The following is a 25,209-nucleotide window of genomic DNA, read 5'->3' on the forward strand; positions in this document are numbered from 1 at the left end:
CGCTGCGGTCATCAATGAAAACTTAAAGGGAGTGAGCGATTTATTTTAAATAGGATTCAAGACAAAGATTAATAAGATTTGATAAAAATATACATGATTAAGATGTATTGTTGGCGCAAAGAAATAAAAAGAAATTATCAAGGGAACTACCCCTTGGGAACTGCCCAGCATCTAATAGATAGGGTCATGGAGGTATAAATAATTTATTTATACCTCCATGGTCAGTGTCACACATGATGTATATTTTGAATAAATCTTATTTATCTTTGTGATGAACCCTATCATGGAGGTCTTATTTATACCTCCATGGATAAAGTCAGTGTATTTGCATTTGCTACAGTACGTACAGTGTGGCATGCAGGCTTGTTGGCTGATCATAAATTTGGTCCCCCAATTCTGTGGTACGGCCTCGTTTTGGGAATTGTCGTAAATACGTCACTGGGGCTGAAGTCTATTAATAATAATAATAATAATATTTTATTGCGCTTAATGTATACAAGGATACTATGGCAAAATACAGAATACAGAATACAGCACAAGATACAGGATATATTACGGGAAAGAAAATACAGTAGAGTATACAGTAAAGAGCAAGTGTTATGTCAGAAGTAAACTACTTCTTAAATCCCATATAGATTTCAAGTATTTTCCTGTTTTAATTATAACGGATTGTGTCTCAGAATTCAGAATTTTACAGAGTTTCTCTAAATCTGTTAATCCCTTTAAATCAATTAAGGTATGAATGTATTCAAAGTAATCAGTGCGAATTTGTGCATATTTTGTACATTGCATAAAGAAATGAACTTCATTCTCTACATCATTTCCACAGAGCAAGCACAGTCTCTCTTCAGGCTTTTGTTTTATATACCTGCCCACCTCGATTTGGAGCTTATGGCTACTTAGCCTCAAAGATGAAAACAAGTAGTGGTATTTACTTCGCGTCCCCTTTTTCAAATATGGTTGTATTTGGTTTCCATTATACATATGCTTATAAGTTCTTAATTTAGGATAGTTTTCTATTTGTGATGGAATGGACTCGTTATATTTCTTTCTATAATGTTCTTGTATTTTCTTAATAACATTTTGTTTCAATAGTAATGATTGTGCTTCCCATTGCCCTCCAAAGCCAGAGTCAGTTAAAATTTCTTTAATGTTATAGGTCCATAGGTGTTTTGACCCAGAGGGACATCGCTTCAGTTGTTCTAGCTCCCACATGTACGCTTGTTTTATAATTCTGTCATCTGGAAGTGATTTTAACCAAGACCAGTGACCCAGTGTTGATTTTAAAATATCATAAATAATGGGATAGAGCCCAAGTTCACATCTTGAGGCAATATTCGAGGTACACTTGCCCACCGATAAAATGTGCTTACACATTCTATTTTGTAACATCTGAAAAGGGTATTTATCAATTTTCGATGTTTGTGGATTTTTCAGTAGCTTTAGGCAATCAGCCCCCCAAACCTCACATCCATAAGTTAGAATTGGCTTTACAATAGCATTAAAGAGTTTCATAATTATTTCTGGGTATAGGATGTTTTCTCTTAAGAGCTCTGCTCTGATTTTAAAATAAACTCTACAAGCTTTAGTGTAAAGCTCCTTGATATTTATTGAAAAAGACCCATTGCTACTGAAGGTAATACCTAAGTATTTATACTCCTGTACTAGATCAAGTACTTTACCGTACACAGAAAACTTCACATTTGATTTAATTTTCCCTGATGGACTGAATATCATGATTTTGCTTTTGTCAAGATTGACCTCTAGTTTGGATTGGACACAGAACTGACTTAACCCATCCAGACATTTCTGCAGCCCTTTCTCACTTTCCGATACAAGTAGAAGATCATCAGCATATAACAGACAATTGAATACAGCGTCACATAGCTTTACAGGGTCACATTCAGGAGTGAATACATCACAGATATCATCAATGAAAATATCAAATAAGAGAGGGCTAAGGTTGTCTCCCTGTTTTATACCGATGTTACCTTTGATCGACTTAGAGTAACCTGCATCTGTTCTAACTTTATACATAGTATTATCATACATTGATTCAATGACTTCAAAATATTTTCCATTTATCCCTTTTTTCAATAATTTGGTGAGTAGTATTTTTCTATCAATCTTGTCAAAAGCTTTCCTGAAGTCTATAAAGCAAGAGAAGAGTCTCTTTTTACCAGTTTTTACATATTTATGTAGCAAACTGCGCAAGGTGTGTATATGCTCAGTTGTGCGAAAAGATGGCCTGAAGCCAGCTTGGTTATTCCTGATAAGAGGTGATGTCTCATTCAGTTTCAGTAGCCTGGTGGCCATGATGCTATTAAAAACCTTGCCAAGGCAACTTGTCAGGCATATACCTCTGTAGTTATTACACTCTTTAGTATCACCTTTCTTATATATAGGACACAAAATACCCGTATTCCATGCAACAGGAAAGGAGCCAGAATCTAAAACCTTGTTGAACAGTTTGACCATTGCAGGCGCTAAAAAGTCCATTCCATTTTTTAACATTTCATTTAGAATCATGTCTTCACCACACGCTTTGCCATTTGATAGTTTTCTAATTGCAGTCTTCACCTCTTTGAAACATATAAAGTAGTCTAACTGACCCTTTTGCTGCTGAAGTTTCTTTTTTGTTTCTGCAAAAAAATCGTTATCTTTTTCATTTCCATCATTTTTCACTAGAAGGGACGAAATAGATGGGGATAATGGATGGGGATGACCATGGAGCGGATCGAGGCTAATTAGTATTTCCCACGAGCGATTTACTTTCTTCACACCAGGTGACGCCATTTTGTTTCCCATATTTGGCATAATTTATGCCGCAGCGTCATTGCAGGCAATCGTTACAAACAAATCGTTGCAAGTTAATTAGATTTATTACATGAATATAAGTCATATTAGTAACATGTACATCCAAGTTTGTACTTGACAAACAAATCATTTATACAAATAAGAAGGTTCGTAAGGTTATACATAAAAGGAAATTCATCTTGCTGATACAGTGATATTAAGCTGAATATATACACTCCGGACGCGGTGGACCAGCGGCCTCGATTAGGATGACGATCGATCAGGACGACAAAATGGACTGCATGAGTCTAGCTAAATGAGGTTTAAATGTTTTAAACGGTTTGCAGAAATGAAAAATATTAGCGATAGGATATTCGCCGAAAAACCTCGACGGCATATATTTGTGTTGGCCAAAAAAACCATTAAAGCTTTTTCAAGAGCTAAAAAACCTTTATTTCTAAGAGGGTACGTCTTATTTGGGTTGAGAGGCACGCTGTTCACTCTGTGGTCGGATTTTGGGTGATGGAGCTGGCTGAGAGGCAGGCATCGGAGCAGCGGCCTTCAAGGTTGCAATATTCACCCAGCGATTCCTCCATGAGTATGAGTTTACTTTAATAGGGTATTACTTCCGACTACAACACAAGGAGACACAGCCAACAAAACAGACGCAACAACATGTCGAGGCGAGGACGATATAACTTGCTGTGGTCACCCAGAACGCGTAGAGATAAAGGGTCGGATGACAATAGTTAGGACTTGCGGCGTTTTCGTAGTTGACTTGGTTGTAAACGCGATAGATCCAAACATTGCCTGGAAAAAATCAAAGTAAATTCCATCATGTTTTCGCCAATATGTCATCAAAGGGACCACTTGGGCGTGGGATTCACTACGCCAAGGATTGTGCCTCAGCATGCTATCATGTGACACCATTATGTAGTATCGCGCTATGCTGATCTCTATTACTTTCGCCGGCCAGTGTTGCGTGGCGGTTTCGGACATGGCTTGTGAATTTCAGGCAGGCCTTTGATTAAACCCCGTCGCATGGCCAGTGCATTGTTCATTGCAGTTCAACGAGTTTTCAATTATCCCGTTTGGAGGAATCACGGTCCTGCTAGAACTAAATTTTAAGAAACACCAACATATTTCATCCTCAAGTTCTCCCTTTAAAAGTTTCACCCTGACTGCATGGTCCTGCACATCACAGTCACGGCACTTACCCGCAATAAACCAGGCCAATAAGAAGCAGCTAACGAGCCCATCAAATGGATTCGTCTTGGCATTCTCGTCTTCTTTATCCTGCTTCCTGTTGCAAATATTCTGAACGAGATTCGATAAATTTTTCAGAACACCGAAGCAGCCTCCGACGATCAGGTAGATTGGAATGAACCTCTCGATGTTACAGGAATTCAGATAGAGAACCCCTGGAAAAAAACTCATGGAGATCTGAAAGCGTTCTTTTCCGTTGGTGAAAGTATTCCTCAAAGGTCAACATATGGGCTTTATTATACATGCTTCCCGAAATTGGTGGCTTGCATTAATTGGAACTAACTTTTTCCCCCTTGTCCGTCATTAAAGGCATTCAAGTGTGTTGGTCAACCATGACTATCTCCTTTGTCCCTCCACCATAAGGCCTAGTTTCCTCTTATGACATCACTATTTCGGACACTCAGCGCCCCATTTCTGGAAAGGTGTATACATATCCACAATTTGCTGTTCAATGAAATGTCAAGGTGACCTCACCATGACCATGGTGTATAGATGTCCGTGATGACCCCTTTGCTACTCTGATGAAAACATTCACTCCGAATAAGTGTTATAAGGAAAGCTTGACACAACCAAAGAACTTGAAATAAAGATATTTCCGACGAAAGTTAACAGCGGCAGACGGGACTGCCTTTTCACCATAAGTATAGCTTACTTACCAATGGCGATCATTGATACCGGGATGGCCATCATCAAAGCAATACATATGGTGCAGCCAACTGAAATCGCGGAGTAGGCAAACATTTTTATACATATTTATGACATGTGAAATGTGATTGTCCCAACATGGTGCATTTTTGCGGTTGATCATATCATCGATTGATTGATTGATTGATTGATTGATTGATTGATTCTGGTATCTCCACGCGCCTTTTTACCAAGTACGGGAATAAGTCTTACTTGATGAACAGAAGATGACCATGACCTTCTTCACGAAGGTCACGTTTCCCTGTGATTCATTCTTTGCTGCCCTTACTTTGCCAAAGAGAGAGTCATAGGTTGGCGGTGAATCTGAAATTATATAACAATTTTCAAAATGAAGTACGTGTAGTTAGGATACATGTATCATGCCAACTTCAGCAACCGATGAGAATAAATATGGTGCCAACGACATGCCATCAGTAGCGTGACCACTGCTTCCGAAGTGTGCACTATTTTGGCAAGAGCTTGGCCAGAACGATATGACGGAAAAACAGTTTACGTATTTAATTTACTACGAAGAGTTACAAATTACAAAATTTTTACAAATGGCGTAGGCCTTTGAAGTTACCTTTCTCGTTGGTTTCCAAATCAACCGCAACATCGTATTCTGGTGGTGTATCCATTATTTCTACAGGCGGACACTATCAGAATATAGACACTTGATAGACACCTAACCTACTCATATAGCCAATGGTGTTGTCTACTAAGTGGGGCAGGGATTATATATGCCTGGCACTCGTTAACAAACAAACAACCAATACACCGAAATACAAAAACGTAACATGGTATGCTCTGACATTCTTCGATAAAACTATTTTTCGTCAATGTTCAGACATATTGTATAAGTTTCAATAGGGAGAATTCGCTGACAGAACGGGTGGATCGTGGGGGGGGGGGGGGGGGGGTCGGGGTCGTTTGACCTTGTCACGATAATGGCAACTTATAGGCCTATACCGTGCACCATAGACTGTACAGAAAAAAGCCTCCAAGGTTTTGAATGGGCATTCACTTCATGTTGAAAGAGTTCTAATTATAGATACCCGCTGTAAATACATGGAACATCTGTCAGTGTTCATCCTTTTTCAGTGTTCCCTTAGTGTTCCTTATTCACGGGGGGGGGGGCGACCACTAACCATCAACCATTCGGAACCTGATCTATTGTATGGGAAACACTCACACAAAGGAACGCTCACGTATACTGTCAACGATGGTTGTTAGTATCTTCTTCTTTCAGTGGCATATAAAGGGTTCTTACCATTAGGGTTGTAAAGTGGTGCTGGCTCTTCCATCTGCGCCTCCGCGTCATCCGGGTTCCCCATGATAAACTCGAAGTAAATAACAAAAGAAAAGAACAGTTGGAATCTTAAACTGTTCGTCAGTTTTGTAGAACACCAATGTGCGCTTCACTTCACCGCTCAGAACTGACAGAGACCTATACATAAAACATTGTACCTGTAGGCCTATTAAGGGCCTTATTGTATGTAATGATATAACAAGGAGGTTTAACTATATACGAGTATATGCCTATGACATTATTTTGCGAACCGTGTACTGTAAAATTATATACGCAACGGGTTTCCCGACGTCATGCACTTAATACTAGCTTATACAGGCGACGGTAAAAATGTCCCCAGTAAAATTTAAAAAGTCTACAGGCAAGACAAGCTACAGGTAAAAAGGGTGCAGGTAAAATAGCTACAGGTAAAAAGGCTACGAGTAAAAAAGGTTACGGTAAAAAGGCAACCATCTAGGTAAAAACGACAACAGGCGCAGCTATAAAAAGGCCACAGTACATGTACTAAAACTACGATATTCCTCAATTAAAAAAACCGTTTTCGTCTTTTTTACCGGAGGTCTTTTTCACCTGTTGTCTTTTTTATCTTGATGGTTGTCTTTTTTACCGTAGCCTTTTTACCTGTGTAGTCTTTTTTACCGTAACTTTTTTACCTGCAGCGTTTTTTCCCCTCAGCTTAGGTTTCTGCGTGGAATAGATTTCATTTTTCTATTCTTGCAATAAAACACAATTGGTTTGGCATCATTTCTAGTTTCTGACGGCGTTGAAGCAGTCTAACCCCCCCCCCCCCTCGAGGTCGACAGCTCATAAAAGAATCATAGCTTGAAGCGCACGTATCCCTTCGCCGAAGTTAATTATAACACTGTATATGTGCAACGATACCTTTCCCCAATGAACTAGTTTCGATTATTTGCTAATCATGCATATTTAATGTAACACATCGGTACGCTAACTGCCCTCAGAGAGCTTCTTTTGATCAATGAAATAGTTGATCGCACCGGGAAGGTCGCTCATTGGTCGAAAGCGCAAAAGACTGATGACGTCACAGATACAATGCGACGACGTCGCATTGTTTTTCGCGCCAGCCTCGTCAAAAATTCATCGGGTTAGCAACGCATCGGATAGCGACTGGTAAGTTGGAAAAGTTTGTTGTGACACTGAACAAGTGTTTCCACTGCAGTACTGATTTTCTGGGCATAAACTGCGGTTAAGGTAAGTTTTCTCATGAATCTTGGTTGTGCCATTGTCTCTGTTGGATGTCATAGTTGGACAAAATGTATAGTTTTAGAATTTTGGGTGTACTTTCGGCTTGTTTCCCAATCCCAAGATCAGATATTGGCGAACCGAAATAAATGCACGTTTTTTAATACTGATTGTAAGTGATCCTATATGGGGCGGTTAATCACTTCATGGCAAGGCGCGGGAGTCTGGGTGTGGACTGGGGGCGGGGGTGGAGTGTAACAATGAGCGGCCGGTTGTCATGGTAGTATAATCAGCTATTTACCAAAACCAGTCTTTCCTGCTCGCGAAAACTACATTAGGCAGGTTTCGCAACCCTTACAAAGATTTATATCCGGGGAAGATGTTCGAGGCGACGACGTACACGTGCGTAGGATTGTGGTCAATCAAGTCCAGTTCATTTATGCGACACTCGTGGCACTTAGGAGGAATCGGAAAATTCTTATAAAAAATAGGTGATACATTTACACTTCATACTTCGTCATACGTAACGCTAAATGTAGAAGGCGAAAAGGGCCTATTGTCATTTATAATCTTGAGTTCCAAAAATCTATCTTATTGACAATCGATCATAAATAGTGCATCAAAAGTAGATTTTATTGTTTTCCGATATCGCTCGAAGCAACACAAAAACTAAAGGGCACCCTTTCTGTGATAAATTGACACTCCTGCGGCGTGGGTGGCTCAGGCTAATTTTAGATGCAGGCCACAGTTAAAGTGCCGCGTTTATTTCATCGGGGTGTTATCTTTTTCGGGGGAAATAGATTGAATCATTTTTAATAACTTTCAAACAGCACCACGATCGGCAGATAATTATTGCAAGAAAACTACCAGATATTTTATCCGACTAAAGTGCGCATAAATGCGCGTCCTTTGAGTTCTTATTCAAACGCATGCGTAACCGGATACAAAGTCTAGTAGTTTAGTTCCAACTTCGGCAGATCATGGCACGGATTCAAATTCCACAAAGGAGTGCACTACTTGCATATTGCACATTATCCGCAAGCTTCAGACCCTCAAACCCTGAAATTAGCATGGTCATGACCTTTAAAAAATTATATGGATTTTTGAGTGAGGTCTTTCTGCCCTGCGAATATAAGGTTCGAGTGAGTTACAGTGGTGTGTGGGTAAATTGAGTAATGGGTCAGAGATATTTTGGTATAAACAACTAATTAAGCGAGAATTAATGATCAACTTGGCGGCATTTCTTAATCTAAAAATTCCCGAGTTAGAAATAACTCTTGTTGTGACTAAGTAACGAAAACTAACTGAGAAGGTTATCATTAAAGTATATAATGCTATGCAAATGTTGATTTAAAGTGGCTTGCGCAGATTGTAAATAAACAGTAAAGAAATAATCATAGAAAGCCAACTTTCACTTCAATAGATATTCTCACGTGACCCGTATATCAACACATTAATTCTCATCAAACCTCAATTTCTCGCGAGAAGCATGACCAATTCAATATTTGATTTGAGAGCCCAGTGTAGATATATTGCTACTTTTCTTTTCAATCAATTCATCCATATTCATTGAGTGGCGAGGGTTATTCATCTGATGAAAAGCCGATTTGGCTTGTCGTGTCTCCTTTAATGCGCCTTAGCAACGCAAAGCGCTTCATTGACAACCGAACAATGGCGGCGCGCAACCAAGCTGAACACTGAATTAAAGTGTAGAGTGACCAGCATATTAATTTTCTGTCAAAGCAGAAGGACCGTTATAAGGTCAAGAATCAAGATGGCTACGGGGGTACTAGCCTATGCTTACTCTCCCCAGATGGGGACCGAAACAATGAATTATATGACAGCAGAGACCAGGGTAGGTGTTTTTCCTGATTTTTTTAGTATACCTAAATCTCCTATCCTGTTTTCTTAACGGCTCTTGCCTGTGTATGCCTATATGCAAGCCATGGGCCCGTTTAGACAGTATCATACCTGTGTGTGTCCTAAGCTTTATAGATTATGTATATACAGTTGACATACCAAGTTAAGAATTCACAATCACACACCAGCTATTGCCAGCCTGATTTGGTGACCTTAATTATTGATTGCATTTAAATGACTGAATGCAATATCAGTATCGTTAGCTTTCTGCATGGTGCCTTACGGGATGAGTAATAACAAGAATTGATAAATTTAGGGATGCCCACAATGTTTTTTTCACCCAAGCGATATCCACATGTCCTTTATTTCATTCTTCAAGGCCAATGTCCACTGTTACCTTGGATATTATCCACAGTATATGTTCACATTTCCGTCATCCACGGGTCGGCACATGTCCTTTTTATCCAAGGGGTGTTCACATGTCCTTTTTATCCAAGGCATGTCCACATGTCCTTTTTATCCAAGGGCTGTCCACATGCCCTGTTTATCAAAGGGATATCCACATGTCCTTTTCATCCAAGGGGTGTCCGCATGTCCTTTTCATACAACAGACGCCTAAATACACTTTCAATCGAATGGTTGTCCACATGTCCTTTCCATCTAAGTCTCTTATTCAATGGACATACGCAATAATGACCTTGGCTCTTCATCCAAGGTACAGGTATGTCCATATGTTGTTCTATCTTTTCATCCAAGTTGTTACAATATCTTTTTTCAGATTTGTTTGCTACAGAAATTTTAAAGTGATATGTATTTTTTCCGAGTGCTGATCGTGTTTTTTATAATGCCAATCATTTTAAGAGTTTTTCATGGCTTCAATATGTTTGTATTTTCAGTTAGGAGAGGACAATCTCACTCCAGGTTTCATAACGCACTTGGAGAAATTTTACAAAAAGGCGAACGCGAAGGACAGGGCAAAGTGTTTAGAGTTACTGACCGCCCTTAACATTCAAGAGGACTTGAATACAAAACTACAACCGTGTAGGAGTCTACAACCGTCGAGGTGTAAAACCCCAGGACCGAATTGGAAACCATTATCAGGAGCACCGACACCTGAGATTATTTCAGACACACCCCGTGTAAAATTCGTACCAGCCCCGCCTCTGAGACCAAAAACTGCTATGGCTCTTGCAGGTAAATGTATTTGGTTATCCTCGTAACTGCTCAAACGCAACATAATATTACATGTTGTATATATTTGGTTAAGCCTGAGATATTGTTTGTTTACAAAGGAATGAACTTGTACGTATGCTTTGAGACTACGTGAAGTGAACGGCGGTTATCATGATCATTGCCTGAGGCCTTTAACCCAGTTGGTTCATAAAATCATAAAACTCCCGAATAGTTGGGAAAAAATGTAAAATGAAAAATCTTTATTAACTGGCTGATCGTAGTATAAGGTAAATTATCATTTGTTATTGAGTACCGCATTCACAACTACCTGTCAAATGCACTCCTCGGCCAGTCTCTGATGATAACAGTTAATTAAAGAGCTCCATGCACAATTACTGCGGCATAAGATCTAGCTTATCCAACCCCGTCTGAATCCGGCTGGTTTTTCTCTCGAAATTTCTTCAATCGCTATGATTTTATAAGTGTTATAAATGACAAACTACAATTCAAATTGATTCACAATAAAATGTTTATTCCAGGACGCCGTATCAATAAAGATCCTTACCAGACGACGTATTCGAGGGAATTTGTTGGAATGACCGGACAGGCGGCGACTGAGGACAGGTGCGTGCCATCGCTTCTTATAGACTCCCGGGGCAGTCCATTTCGTCATCCTATTCATCCAAACTCGACGGCGCCCGCGCGGTCCACTGCGTCCGGAGTGTATCGCTACTAAATGCGGGCGACAATGGTGGTCTGATTCGAGTTTAGCCAGGGGAGGGCATCCTGAATCTCATGATCTTCACTTTAATTGTAGCAGGGGTGAAGTAACAGTATGCCTATATTGATAAGATACAAGAACCTAGGTGGTCAAGATGGGAGAAGTGGTACTGACAGCATCCCTGCAAATTGTAGGGCACACAAATGTGCAGGGCATACATTCTTCTTCGCGCGGTTAAGTGCGGGGAGTCACGAAAAATGCCGTGACGTCATAAATAAGCTCTGCTTAGGCACTGTCTTCTCGCTCAGTCGCATCCTCCTAATGAGAGGATAGCGAGTGAGCATTTGCTCCGCAGTGCAAAAGCACGCCAGTCAACGGTGCTAGTTTATCTCTAAGCAAGGGTGACCAATGGGGAGGCGTGGAGATCGAGTCAGTCGATGTGAACATGTAACAAGTTTAAATTTGTCTCTTTTCAGACCGAGTACATCCAAGGGCATCATTCCTTCCTCATACAAATTATCCGGTGCTACCACGTATAGTACCGAGTTCGCTAAAAAGCCAGTCATTAAGGCCGAGCAGACGAGGGCAGGAAGTTCAAGCGGAAACCGACGGAATAACCCACACCCGAAAGAGGTAATGGACCATTTTGAATTCTTAGGGTGCGAAAAGTCTTAACAGTAAATTAAGGTCAAATCAAGAACGGGATGTAGTCTTTCTGTATTGTGTTCTCCTCAGGAAATCAGGGGTTAATGACCGTTTGCGAGGAGCTTATGTGCCTCGCTGCTAAGAAATAGGCCTACTCTTCATCCCGGTGTAATGTTTTTGAGTGTTTCTGTTTTTGAGTGTTTCCCCTCATTGTTTGGGAACGCTCAAAAATAGATTGACAAGTTTTTCTGTGTATCCCCCCTATTGAAAAGTCATGGTCTCTCTAGCTGCCTATTGTTTGGAAACACTGAAACATGGGGAACAACCACAGATGTTACACCGGCCCTTCATTATTCGTCTCATATCGACCAACAAAACTATCTATAATGAACAAATTATAAAGTTCTACATGTATAGTGTGGGACGGCATTAGCAATGTTAGCAGTGGCTATAACCATCATGACTGGGGTGATAAATTCGAAGTTTCCCGCTCGTGAATAAATTACGTCAATCAGTTACGCGAGTAAGTGACTCACCCGAAAGAGGTAATGGACCATTTTGAATTCATAGTAAATTAACAGTAAATTAAGATCAAATTAAGAATGGGGTGAAATCTTTCTGTATAATGTTGTCCTCAGGAAATCAGTGGTTGATGTCCGTTTGCGAGGAGCTTATGTGCCTCGCTGCTAAGAAATAGGCCTACTCTTCATCCCGACCCTTCATTATTCGTCTCATATCGACCAACAAAAATATCTATAATGAACAAATTATAAAGTTCTACTCATGTATATAAAGTGTGAGACGGCATTAGCAATGTTAGCAGTGGCTATAAACAACATGGTTGGGGTGATAAATTCGAAGTTTCCCGCTCGTGAATAAATTACGTCAATCAGTAACGCGAGTTAGTGACTCGGGTTGGGGTGATTCACTCGAATATAGGTCACTTGCGCTGAACAATGTGCAGCCATTTATAAAGACCATTGATCGCCATTCCGAACAGCGCGCTGCGATGGCCGAGTGGTTAAGGCGTTGGACTTGAAATCCAATGGGGTCTCCCCGCGCAGGTTCGAACCCTGCTCGCAGCGAAATTTTTTCTTTTCCTTTTTTTTCTTCAATTTTCTTTTAAATGTTTCCTTTCATTTTTTAGATATTTCTATGCCTTTGTTTTGACCCTGCATGTGTTGCAATTTTGGTGAAACCGCAAGACGTGCGAACGTTTTAAGTTTCACATCACAGTACTTTAGGTTATATAGGTTATAAATACCAGTACAGGGCAAAAGGCGTCCTTCAAGGACGATCGATCTGAAATTACATATTTGTTTCCGTAATTTATGCAATATCTATCAATTAGGCAATGTAGAGACGAAGGTACAATCAATAGTCAAATAAACACGTTCGAAAATCAATCTCTTGAACAGAAATAGAGTTGAAATAACAATACAGGTATATACATTTTCATGAATAATTTACTTGTTTATGCGGGTCACACAGTAACTTTTGGATTAACTAGGAAATTTTACTGGACATTTTACTGAAAATCACAATTTATTTAACCACTCAATTTAAGAAAATAAACTAAAGCATGTTTTAGTGTATCAATGCCTTCATAGATGGCAGTGCTGATGCGTGACACTAGAGACCTTGAGAAAGTCTAACGAAAACGTGCGCGTAGAGCAAAGTTCATTCAGTGAATTGGCAAACAATTAGGGCGGAAATGAGCATCTTGTGTGAGACTTGGATTCTGGAATCGTATCGCATAATAGAATTCTTTTTCTTCGGACATGACAGTACAAACTCCTACACCTGTGACAAACGTCATTTTAAATATAATTCAAGCTTAGAGACATTTAGTAGCAATCAAAGTACTATCAACGCATTTAAATACTAATCCAATATCAAACTATGGAGCGATAATGTTCCATATATCGACTTAGTTATAATAAATCAGAATTTATGCAAAATAAAGCTTTTGTCATCATAACGTACATAATATAAGCTCCTTTGGACCGTAATGTGAATTAAGTTGTTGTGTTTAACTCAGTCGTTCTAAATGGAAAAAAGAAAGCCTACGGTGAGAGAAGAATTAAGCGGACTAGCTATTGGAAGTTCGCATTTATAGGCCTTTATTCTAGAGCACAGAGTATATAGTCCTTAACCCGTGTTAGCCGTTTCAAAAAGGTTATTGAGCGAGCTTATTAAATAGTGAACCTCTGGTTCTCAAGACTGCGGTTTTCGTCGGTGGTGTGCATCAAGAAATTGTCTCTCGCATTCAGGCTTTTATGGTGTGGCGATTTGGCCAGGACCAACTCCCGGAGAGACCCGACAGCAAGTGGGCAACAGGACTCACGGATGAGATTATGGACAAGGTCGTCAGAGGAAAGTGCCGATCAACGTACCAAAACGACTACATAGGGTCACGCCAAGGTAAATCTATTCATGTACATGTAATTGAACAACCCATCTACTTTTAAGTTTGAGATGAAAATCCATCCATGTTTGAATTTGTGTGGATGAATTTCCATCAGGTGATCTGCAAGGGGATGGATTCCAATCACATTCTAGACTGTCAACATACACTACATGTACTTGAATACCACCTCTGCGGAAGACTAGATAGATCAAGCAGAGACAGTCCTTCTTGCCAGTTACGTCTGCAGTGAAGCAAGTCGTGCTGACTCCTGACCGATTTGATAGTAGAGTTAGCATACGGGTTTTGGCTTCACGATGATACAAGGTGCCTGTAGGCGCCATAGAGACAAAGAAAGTGACTTTTTAGAAATTTTTAAATACTGGATGGAATTTAATGTAAATTTGCTATTTTTCTCTTCTCAATTCAGGCCAAAAGATGGAATCGTCAAGCTTATTATCAGACATGTCAGAAGATTTGAGACAAAATGTGCCCTTTTCCCTCGATTCGAGTATGAGACAAGCGTACCAAGTACCCAGGCAGCAACCGATTTTCAAGGGGAACACCTCGAGGTTTGGCTGCAACAGGAGAGTCGCCGCCACTGGCACAGGTTGGTTTGAGGACGAAAAATTAATCAGCAACGCCGACAGGCTGTAAGGAGTCTGCGAGTGGTTATTACTGCTGGTCACCACGCAAGAGGGCTTGGGTTTGTTCCAGAGTGAGAACCCAGGATATATTACTTCTACATGTAGATGAACCGGCGTAGCTTTCAAGGAACTAAGATTCCTGCCTCTTCACGCAGTCGTTCGAATGAGACAGACGTTATCTGGTGTCATGCTCGGGCAAGAAAAAGACCCCGCCAAGTGGGAAATATGAGAAGCTGGCCTGGACTCTATACCTCTTTAGTGGCCAAAGAGAGCCAAACTCACAAGGCCAATAAGCCTAATTGGCGCCTTACCGTAAAGTGGCATGTAAAAAACGCTCAAACAGCCTTAGAGGAGGGATACTCCCTGGGGAATAACACACATGTGCAGAGTGAACGTCCTGCAAATGGCCAATCATCTGACAATGAATTTCCCCGTAGCTATGATTCTAAAACCGACATTTTTTCCGCACTGTAGTACCAGACACATCGACGTCACAGATGCATATAAAGACGAGGACCACCTACGAGAGAGAGTTCAGCGACAACGTCCCTGCAAACGCCACCGACCTCCGGGACATTGGGCGAAGATTGGGCGCGGAAACTCTACAGAAATATATGGATACTACAAATGACAATGGTGAGTAAAGAGAACAGCTCACGAAAAACCAACTGTTGAAGTTTTTTGAACACAGTTGAGACAATTCCGAATGGCCGAGAGTGAAATTCTGCGGTCAACGCGAAAAAGGAGTTTATGAATATCACAGTAAGACTATCCGCGTCTCTGACGTAATATATTTTACAATACGAATTTTAAAAGCTGTGCAAATTATTTCAAGAAGTTGGCAGGAATCAGAACTTTTTCTTGGAGATTTAACTAATACCTTTTTTAAGCTTTATATTCGGCCGAAAAATCTGAATCATCCGTCTGTGTCCCTTCAAAATGATGATAGTGACGAAAATGAATTATTCTTCAGAGAAGGAAACCTTGACGGCGATGTTGAAAGCACCAAACGATAGCCGATGCGGTTCACGATCCAGCTCCAGGCATGCGCGCGTCATACCAGAAGCCACCCAAATCTACTCGTACAAACCCGAGGACTTCAAGCCCCAATGGCTCTCATCGTGGACTGGACCTATGTAATGTCAAGAGACGTATAGTCGAAATTTACCAATAGACCTCGAACTTAAACTGTTCCTGTAGTCAGGAAATTAGCGATTAATCATTTCGAGGAATTATTTGAATAAATAAAAGGGGGAAGTTTCATTAAATTTGACTGGTTATATAGCTGAGACGCTCGAGTTTGGATGCAATCTGATAGAAAATAGACGAATGATCAAAATAACTCACGGAATTTATTGGGTATCTTCTTTTTAGTGTTTTCCTCTTTCCGTATTTTTCCGTTCCTTTCCCTACGGTGTTCTGCCTTACGCTCCAAAAGGTGGCAGCAGTAGGATATCAATTAATTCACACTGGAAACATGCTGTCGAAATATTGGAAGTAGTGCGTTTTGGCAAAGTGATGTCTCGTCAATGTAACCAAGGCTTGCCGATTACTCAAGGCGGATTATGGACTATTGCATTTCATGTTATATTATCTGTGATACATCTTTGCAAGGATACGACGGTCATCTCTAGATTTTGGTCGCGGAGGGGCAAAATCCCGGGGCAAAATTCGCATGACAGGAGAAAGAGGTCTATATTCCCCCGCCCTCTCATAGCAACGGCCTTGAAAACAGTAAGGATGATCGCCTTTGATTGAAGAGTTGGACCAACATGACTTAAGTTATACATGTACATGTATATATAATGCTCGGCGAGTAGCGTAGACAGGGTTATTATCATTGAATCACATTTTTGTGCATATCACGCGTCGAGATTTTCAAAATGTAAATAGTAGGTAAAACATGTAAATATTGTTGTAATAAATATGTTCGAGTGTGTGTCCTTGTATGTAGAAAACATCTGTTGGTTGCGGTAGCAGTATTGTTTCGAGACAGTGCCAGGGTTCTGATAAATTGTTCACTGTGGTACAACTGATATTGTTTAGGTATCAAAGGTGTAGATGTCCCGGCGTAGATTTTATACCATCCTCGATCAACACCCCGATGAGATGATATATCTCACACTACCTAATGGTGCTCACTCGCGACGCATCTCAAAGTTATAGGAGTCAAAATCTTCGAAGGTGCAGAGCTGTCAAGGCCTAGGCATATCCCCACCCATCCTTGACCAACACCTACCCAGCCAATCCGCCGATGAGATGACATACATGTACTCATACCACCTCATGGTGCTGAACTCGGGACGCATTCAACATATACGAAGTTAAAATCGGCGACTTATCCCCCCCCCCAGCAAAGACGCGTCGAGTTATCCAATGTCGTTATCAGAGCCTATTCCTCGCTGACGAAGACTATGTTACCAGTTTCAAGCCTATTCCGTCTTCCGGCACTTTGTAGCCTGGGGGGGGGGGGGGGGGGGGGGGTGAAATGGCGCGGAACATTCTGGCTCCCATAGCAACGTTTGTAAAAAAGACACCATCACACATTTACATCACACATTCGATGCATGGGTCGACTTGTTGACAGTCATTCTAACGTCGGCCGCTACGTACACTGCATGTATAGTGTGGTGCGTTACTCATACAATACCACTGGACAGGAGAAAATGGGCGGAAGTTACGGAGTCCGTCATATCTGAACGCCGATCTGCTGTTTTGAGGATATTTACTCATAAACGACTGAAAGTACATCCAGATCCTCGCGATACCCATACCCGGCCCCGTCGGTAAGAGTAATTGAAGGCTGATACCGTCTATACAAGCACCCTGAACAAGACTAAATGTTTTTATCTTCAAGCATGGAGAATAAACGCAAGTTCATCAGGGAGAACCAGTGCATTGCACCTGTAACGCCAGACTACGGGTCCGGTCGACACGGACGTACGTCAAGCAATTACCCAGCAGAAAAATGGGGTGTGCTTAGACCAACTACGAACCGTACTTCAATAACGGCTACGGTTCTAAGTCAAGATGCAATAACTCCCTCACTAGATATGCCGAATAGTCGTTCAACAAGTTGCTCAACCGATCACACACGAGATGGAGTAAGTCCAAGTGCATGGAGTGTGGCAACAACGACCACAGATCTGTCGGCAAGTTCAACAACGGGGTGGCCTCAACCGGATATGCCAAGCATAGATAGTTCAAGTCGTGGGGATCTTTCAGCATTTACATACCTTCCATCGAGTTCGGCAGAGCTTTCGGAACGGACAGCAGCGTCGTCAAGCGGCTATTCAGCAGCAACGCATCCATTATTGGAGTGGCCGGTGTCACCTTGTTCAAATTCCTGGCGTGTTGTGAAACAGAAATTACCCGCTATAGCTCTCAATACTGCAAGGGGTCTTTCAACAAAGGCACCAAACATTTCAGCCAGCGAAAGACCGACTATTAGGAATTCGACAACAGGGGCGATGGAATCAGTTACGCCACCTACAAGGCATCCGTCAAAAGATCTAACCGGTGGACTCGTTCGGCTTCCGAGACGCCACTCGACGAAGTCAACTGAACACATCATGGTCAGTCCGACTTCAAGGCCGAGGCATCATTCTAATATGAATGCCAAGTACGCAGATGACAGGCCAAGTGTAAGTCAAGATGCAAAGCGGAACTCAGAGAAGGTTCTCAACATTCAATGTTTGCAAATTTCTCCTTTAACCAAGACTTCAAAAGCGGAGATTACCATGGCGAGGAGACAATCAATCAACGCAAAGGAAAACAGCCCAAGATTGGCAAGTTTAAATGATGCAGCGAGAGACTTTCGTACTTTGAGAAGGCGTCCTTCAAATTTGGCATCAGTCATACGCAGAGAGGGAGTTTTGACCGAAATAGAAGGGAATCCTCCTCCTGTAACGAAGCCAACTTGTACAACGAGACCAAGGATCTCGCAACGATCCCCAGTGAACTACAAGAGTGAGACTCCGAAAGCCAATCGGTCAAAGTCAGTGTTTCAGATAGCAGCAGAGGTGTCTTCAATGCAGGCCACATCGATTTTGTTACCGACTGAGCCACGCCCTGGATATGATAGAGTGGCCACTTTTCTGCCCGTGTCATTGAAGTCGACCACAGCGGATACAATTTTCTCAGATACAGCGACAGGGAGAAACGCAATCAGCTCGTCAACAATGGACTCGCAGAGATTGCAGAATAGTGATACAGTGGAGAGAGATTCTGATGCTTCCACTGATGGCGCGTTGCCAAAGACGCACCAGTTTGCATCAACTATAGATGTAGTTCCAGGACACGCGAAACGACGCTTATGCTCGAGTGTGAGTGGTTGCACGTCTCAGAGAAGGTCGTCAGCGGGAAAGCTTGCTGAGATGGGAAGGAAGATTGTCTCGATACACAAATCTGGACGGGGCGGAAATAATAGCAATAGAAGTTGTAGCGCTGCCTTGCCAGAGGTGACTGTGTCACAGTATCCCCCTGTTTCCCAAGGTTTTAAGAAGCCATCATTGTCATCTTTGAGGCGATTGTTCTCTCCTAGACAAGGTGGACAAAAATGTAATGAGCGTTTCTCCATGCGGAAGTTACCGCAGGCTCATTCTAGTCACGACAGAGCTGCATTACCAGGTGTAGAATCTAACTTTAAAAACGCCACTAGTAGCCAACAAAACCCGGAGTGTGAAGAAAATGAGCGTCAGCGGCGCCAGGGGCGAAGTCCCGGAAGTGTTGACACTCTCCGAAGTGTCCTTGAAAACCTCAGGTTTGTTCGCAAAGAGAAAACGCAACGGCCGAAGGTACTTGACCCCCGGGATACTGATTATGAAAGTTGGGCACAGAACTTACCGGTGCCGTCAACTTCAGGCCCGTCCGCTGCTGGACCTGGTGCTGATGACGGAAAACTTGTGCACCGTATCCGGCGGACGAACCAAGCACATATTCCGGTAGTGTGGGATGAACAGGATAGTGATTAGAATCACCATGAGTAACGCTTGGTTGACATAGGATTGACGATGACATGGTTGACATACATATAGGATTGACGATGTCACAATCCGTTTCACGTGTCGCTTGTCACCATGATAGTTCGTTCATTGACTCCGACTTGAAAAACATATCGAGACGACAGGACTCGAGGGCGAAAAGTGACATGCAACACATTTTGTTAAAATTAAGTGACTATTCTTGTTCGTTCTTTCATGTCACGCGTGACGCGTGAAAAGTTATTTCACGCGAACACTAGTGACAACGTGAACTCTATGTTACCGAGGTGTAGTATCTATGAGTGTTCCTGTTTAGGGAATTATCGCAAATCCACCGAAACACCAACTTGAACGCCTATCTCATTGTTTGACTTCCTGATAACGAAGTCGAACAATAGGATAGGCGTTCACGAGGACATTTCGGGGCTTTGAAAAAGTTTTTGAAAAGCCCGAAAACCCTTATTTTAATCACAACGTATTTTTGGCTAAAATCCTCTCATTGATTAAGTTAAAGTAATTTGTATAATCTGATATGACAAGTTATATTTTACTTCGTGGTAAACTCACTATTATTAGACTGCATGCATCGTGATACGTTCTGCGAAACAGAGATGGAGTTTAGTGTTAGCATTGAAGATCACTTCGTATATGTTGCCTTTTCCATTGCTATATTGGTAAATAAGAAGAATACCATTAACATTTATTGTGCACATTAGAGGGAACGTTGACGTCAGGACCATTGACTAATTTGGTGGTGTTCGTGACCGGCAAACCACGGAAAAACATAAAGAACATCTTACATTACGTTTAGACATTACGTTAAGTTTCCCTTTCCGGTTTAAAGCTGTTTAACTATGCTGTTTCGTGGGGGTCGATGCCGCCCTGATAACCCTTTGATGTGACAGCAGAACAATGGGAATGTGGGCCTAGTGCGAGCGCGGTGCTTTGTTTAAAGACAATACACCGTGTATTGGCCCTGGCCTGAATTATTTTAACTGCATGCGAGGTAATGGGAAAAAACGCAATGTGAATTCTTTCCGTGGACGAGCCAAAGGCCTTTAGCAAGGTAATAGCACTGGGGTAAAGTCTTTTTAAAGTTTTACGCGAAGCCTTTAATACCAACATGCCACGCTGAGCCCGTAGAGCCGCGTGCAGACAGCTACCTTGCTACCCTCGAAAGAGTGTAAGGCAGACCGGCAAATTCCTCAGAAGCATTACCATTATACCTCTTCATCAGCGTACGCGCCGAGAACGTATAGTAGCCGGCAGCTATTAAATCCTATACGTTTTACTGCTGGTCACGGGATTACGTGGTACTGTGATAGATCTACTATTCGTTGTGATGGGATATACCCTGGGTGGGCGGTTTTAGTGACAGCGCTCAAAATGCTGATTACAAGACGGATTTTGTTGATTTGCTTTAGGTGATTCGCAAGGAGAAAACAACTTTTCAAGTGCACATGGTTATAAATGCCGCCCAAAGGTGGTGCATCGCCTATTCGCTAAAACGATGCCATGTAGTTTCATGTGGAAATAATCTTTTCTTAATTACCAGGGCAAAAAATATGCAAACTTCCTATTCCTTTTTCTAGATTTAATTACAAGATCCGTAGCTTTGATTAAAAAGAAGAAATGCTCCACTACGTTTACGGAAAATAGTTTCAGTTCAGGATATGCACCTGAAGTTTAATTATCGTTTTCTTACGGAGATGGCTTCGCTTCGACGACTGCTCGGATAATATTCCACCTTGAAATTCTTTCTGGTGATGGACTTTGTGACTAAACCTGAAGTTACTTTTTACTTCTTGGAAGGAATTTTCCACGACTGATGAGTTGTGTGCCAAAGAGGAGTCAGTCTGGTTTCTTGTCTGATAAACGCATACAGCTTTGTTGGTGACTGGATTAGGAGAGCATATCGCAGCGGCATTTAGAAAGTTTGCATTGCAGGTAATAGTTTGTTTGCTCGCGTTCCAATCAGCATGTCGATGTAACTTTGGTTTAGCTTGTTGTTTCTTAAAGGGACTGCATGATTAGGTCATTTCCCTGCCAAGTGGGAAAAATGTCCTTCAGAAAAACGAGGCGACGCCAAGTATAGTCCGGGATCCTGACACAAGTCTTTGATGTCGATGTTGTCGTAACTAAACGAATAGACCGGCAATACCGGGCTTCATACACTAGTTATGCACGTCCCAGCGATGTATGCATGAACTCAATGATAGGGATAGATTCTCTTCTGTCGTCCGTCCTGTCCAGCGCATTTTTTCGGCGGATTTTATTAAGGTAAGTGACAGTTCTGTCGGAAGCCACTTCGGGGTTAAAAATGGGAACATCCCACCTCAGTTTGTCATATGTGACCCTCCATTTACAAAACCAGGCGGATGTCACACTACTGCGTTTTGAGATACAAGAATGACAAGGTAGGTGTATTGTTTCAACATCGCAAAGGCGTATGACGACCACCAAAGCAAACTAACGGGGTTAGTCGTTGATAAAAATCCTGATATTTCTGACCAGTTTATACAGAGCGCTGGTTCAATTCTTCGTAACCAAAACCTTTCTCATCGGTGTTTTAAATCAAGGGTTAATCTTGCTGAGTTAAAGCAAACAAGGTTATGTCTATAGATCTTCCTCGTACATGTACTTGTAGAAGTCAAGTACAATGTACTAGTATAATCAGTCACCGTAACTTGACAGAGTAAAAAATCAACCAAAATCATGGACGAAGTGTAGGGCATTTCCAAGGTTACAACTTTTCGATTGAATTGACTGTTTTTCGTCAAGTGAGCAGAGACTATAAAAAATGTTCGCCGTTTTCGGCTTCGATTGAATTGACTGTTCTTCGTCAGGAAGATTGTTCAAGAAGACACTAAAAGTGTTACTTCTGCTATCTAACCAAGGCCAAAATGCAATGTCGTCGCCATATAATAGGACATGTGACAAACTAAAATACGTCTCTTCGAAGAAACACCATCGGGCAGGTTTCGCCAGACGATGAAGATCTTCATTCTCACCTTGGATCAGCATCCCTGGGTTACAATTACCGCCTGTTATATCCTTACCTGCAATCTGTGAAAGTGTTGTTATATCAAGAATGCTAATTTTAACCGAAACGAATTACAGATTCTACGCAATCAACTTCTAGAATAATCTACATATTTTATTGCCATGCAGCGAAGATTCATTTACTTCGCTAATTTTGTGCGTTCCTACGGCGTACATTTTGGATGAGCTCCAAGTGATAATACTGTCTCTGAGTATCGTAAAGCAGCATTCTGGTGTACCGCATGGCATAGAAAACAAATGATCAACCCAAGGAAGTTTTATTACAACTTTCTTAGTTGACTGGACGTTGCGGTCGTGCGGTAAACATCCACGGTGCCCAATCGATTCGCCATGTTAGATGGAGGAATATATTTCCCGTAACAATAGACCCGTCCGATCTTTTGTGACTGGTGAAACCGAGGGCTGTAAGGAGCGCATTACACCCCTCTGAAATTCGTTTGATAAAAGATTCGGGCGAGTCCATGTTTGCCCGTAACTAGTTTAACATTTACGGTTTCTGAGTGTTTCCTCTCATTGTTTGGGAACGCTGAAAGATAGATGGAGACGTATTTCTGTGTTCCCCAATATTGAAAAGTCATGTTCACGCAAGCAGTCTATTGCATGGCAACACTGAAATAATGCAAACACTTGGGGTTTCTCATTTCGTTAAAAAATCTCTAATGGGTGATTGTTTGTGTTGCCGAAAAATATCTAAAAGTATTTCGGATGCTCACAAACCATTCTGTCTAAGAGTGTTCAGACTATGACTCCCTTTTAGGCATGACCATTCTTCATCTTTTTCAGCGGGAACTTGTACACAACAGCATCAGTGATTGCGCAACAAGATATCCGTTTTACTGTGGCCGCATACTCTTGTTATTAAGAAACTCCTTCGAGGAATGAGCTGATGTTGTCTGTCCACTTCGCAAAAGAAGAAGACGTTATGATCGGGAATACGCTGATAGCTATGGTTTCAGAGGCACATGTACATACATGTACATGTGCACAGACAGTGACTTATTCAAGAAATGCATTGCGATGCGGTGGAAATATTCGTCAGTGAGACATTTCTTGCCATATTAGGATATTTGAAACACTTCGAAGAGCATCTACTCTTGTGGTGCAGTTCTTCAGACCCAATTCATATATTTTCCGACACAGGGCGATTCTACCGTATTTTCATTTCTCTATCAATCTGGTTTAAATAATCCAGTTTACTTTACAAACAAATTGTGAGGAATTTTTGATAATATCTCAGCATAGCATCATAAGAGAGTATTCAGTGGATTATACTTTGCTTACTGCCCACGGGAGGCAGCGGGCCCTTGAACTTGGAAGACGCCAATGGGAGCAGAGAAAAATACTCGGAAAGGTAAGTCATTTTTTTCATAACTTTCATAATTTTCAAAAGTTTCCATTCGAGGAACATAATTTTCCTTTAGATTTTCATATGTCCCCTGAGAACTTGCAAGATTTTCCATTAGAAGTTGTAATATTAAGTCATATCCGGACTACATAAATAGGCATGTTACTAAACTTCTCTGCTATCAACTTCAACGCCGGCTTTTAGCATCACACCATAATTCTGTTGTGTCTTTTCTTGATACTTGTTCGACTTCAGTATGTACTTTGTGTCTTCGCAGATGCCTTGGGTACATTCGATCTGTTAATGTGTAAGGTAGGATTGTCACGGTTTATCCGCGCCACGCCCAGAGGCCGATACCTAATGCGCTTCCGCTTGCCACTAAAATATTTTTGATCAAAACCAGCAATTTTTAACCCCGGGATCTTCACTCGTCGCTAACATCCGGCGACTGTATGAAATTATAGCAGAAGTGAAACAGGATAAAAACTCGTTCTTCTTGTCATTAGAGTACATGATACTTACGCATTTTTGTATCAACGGATGTTTTTATCCGCAACACGCCCAGAGCACTCCGAAACAAATGCACCACTGTGCGATCGAAAGTGCGTGCTAACGTTGACCAAGGCACGTTTTCTTCGCGTCGTAGATGACTGGGCCTATTAGTATCCATGAAAAAGATAGGAATCGTCTGTCCTGTGATTTATAGAACATGACTTTAGCTTTAGGTACGCTTTTTCAGCCGCGGATACACATTACATGGACGTCTTTTTCCCGCAACGTGCCCAAAGCACTCCGAAACAAGACGCGCTACCAAAGGCCGCGTATATTTATTCACTAAGGCCAGTCATGTCTTCGTGTCTCGAACTTTGGCTCACGGAACCTAAAATATAAGTCGTTTTGAAGACTCGGAATAAGCTTGCACCAAAGAAAAAGAGAAAAGAAGAAGGGATAGGGACGGGCCTGACAGGTTGAAGCGCTCTGTAACTTTTCGAGAGTGGCATATATAAGTCATACAGTTATGTATAATATATAATCGTGCTTAATTCAAACAGATTTTAGCTCTAGAATGAACCACTCACTTGTCACTAACTCTACACTTGAGCAGAAA

At 41.5% G+C, this 25,209-nt stretch overlaps 3 protein-coding genes and 1 non-coding gene across 5 annotated transcripts in view; 3 read left to right on the plus strand and 1 right to left on the minus strand.

Annotated features, from left to right (window-relative positions):
* Positions 1 to 2,866: 2,866 nt before the first annotated feature.
* On the minus strand, positions 2,867 to 6,135 carry LOC135493959 (transmembrane protein 272-like). Of its 2 annotated transcripts, none has more exons than XM_064781653.1 (5): positions 6,017 to 6,135; positions 4,960 to 5,070; positions 4,719 to 4,778; positions 4,014 to 4,217; positions 2,867 to 3,606 (listed from the first exon to the last, which is right to left on the minus strand). In XM_064781653.1, exons 1-5 carry the CDS (start codon positions 6,078 to 6,080, stop codon positions 3,419 to 3,421), a joined length of 627 nt encoding a protein of 208 aa, XP_064637723.1. In that variant the 5' UTR covers positions 6,081 to 6,135; the 3' UTR covers positions 2,867 to 3,418. The 2 variants fall into 2 exon arrangements, with proteins under 2 accessions (XP_064637723.1, XP_064637724.1); XM_064781654.1 differs by lacking the exon at positions 6,017 to 6,135 and adding an exon at positions 5,330 to 5,488 and having other exon boundaries at positions 2,871 to 3,606.
* Positions 6,136 to 8,967: 2,832 nt separating this feature from the next.
* LOC135493431 (testis-expressed protein 26-like) lies at positions 8,968 to 16,747 on the plus strand. The gene is made up of 8 exons (XM_064780776.1): positions 8,968 to 9,113; positions 10,015 to 10,312; positions 10,831 to 10,915; positions 11,489 to 11,645; positions 13,931 to 14,081; positions 14,495 to 14,674; positions 15,186 to 15,347; positions 15,685 to 16,747. The coding sequence occupies exons 1-8, from the start codon at positions 9,033 to 9,035 to the stop codon at positions 15,849 to 15,851; spliced, it is 1,281 nt and encodes a 426-aa protein (XP_064636846.1). The 5' UTR covers positions 8,968 to 9,032; the 3' UTR covers positions 15,852 to 16,747.
* Positions 12,661 to 12,742, plus strand: Trnas-uga (transfer RNA serine (anticodon UGA)). Its single transcript has one exon. It is a non-coding gene; the product is annotated as a tRNA-Ser (tRNA).
* A 4,288-nt stretch (positions 16,748 to 21,035) lies between the features above and the next one.
* Positions 21,036 to 25,209, plus strand: part of LOC135493386 (rho GTPase-activating protein 6-like) — a 55,406-nt gene continuing 51,232 nt past the window's right edge. The window contains exons 1-2 of the mRNA XM_064780708.1: positions 21,036 to 21,640; positions 23,540 to 24,107. Coding sequence (XP_064636778.1) covers positions 24,080 to 24,107 — 28 coding nt within the window. The 5' untranslated portion in view covers positions 21,036 to 21,640; positions 23,540 to 24,079. The remainder of the gene's footprint in view (positions 21,641 to 23,539; positions 24,108 to 25,209) is intronic.

Source organism: Lineus longissimus, chromosome 9, assembly GCF_910592395.1.
Source record: "Lineus longissimus chromosome 9, tnLinLong1.2, whole genome shotgun sequence".
In the NCBI taxonomy this organism is placed as follows: Eukaryota; Metazoa; Nemertea; class Pilidiophora; order Heteronemertea; family Lineidae; genus Lineus; species Lineus longissimus.

Bases quoted from the DNA above. Each gene is read 5' to 3' on its own strand.
- LOC135493959 (XM_064781653.1), bottom strand. From the start codon at position 6,080: ATGGGGAACCCGGATGACGCGGAGGCGCAGATGGAAGAGCCAGCACCA. The intron at 5,071-6,016 runs GTAAGAACCCTT...ATATAATTTCAG, and splicing joins ACCACTTTACAACCCTAATG to ATTCACCGCCAACCTATGAC. The intron at 3,607-4,013 runs GTAAGTGCCGTG...GATTTTTTCCAG, and splicing joins ATTGGCCTGGTTTATTGCGG to GCAATGTTTGGATCTATCGC.
- LOC135493431 (XM_064780776.1), top strand. From the start codon at position 9,033: ATGGCTACGGGGGTACTAGCCTATGCTTACTCTCCCCAGATGGGGACC. The intron at 10,916-11,488 runs GTGCGTGCCATC...GTCTCTTTTCAG, and splicing joins CAGGCGGCGACTGAGGACAG to ACCGAGTACATCCAAGGGCA. The intron at 14,082-14,494 runs GTAAATCTATTC...TTCTCAATTCAG, and splicing joins CTACATAGGGTCACGCCAAG to GCCAAAAGATGGAATCGTCA.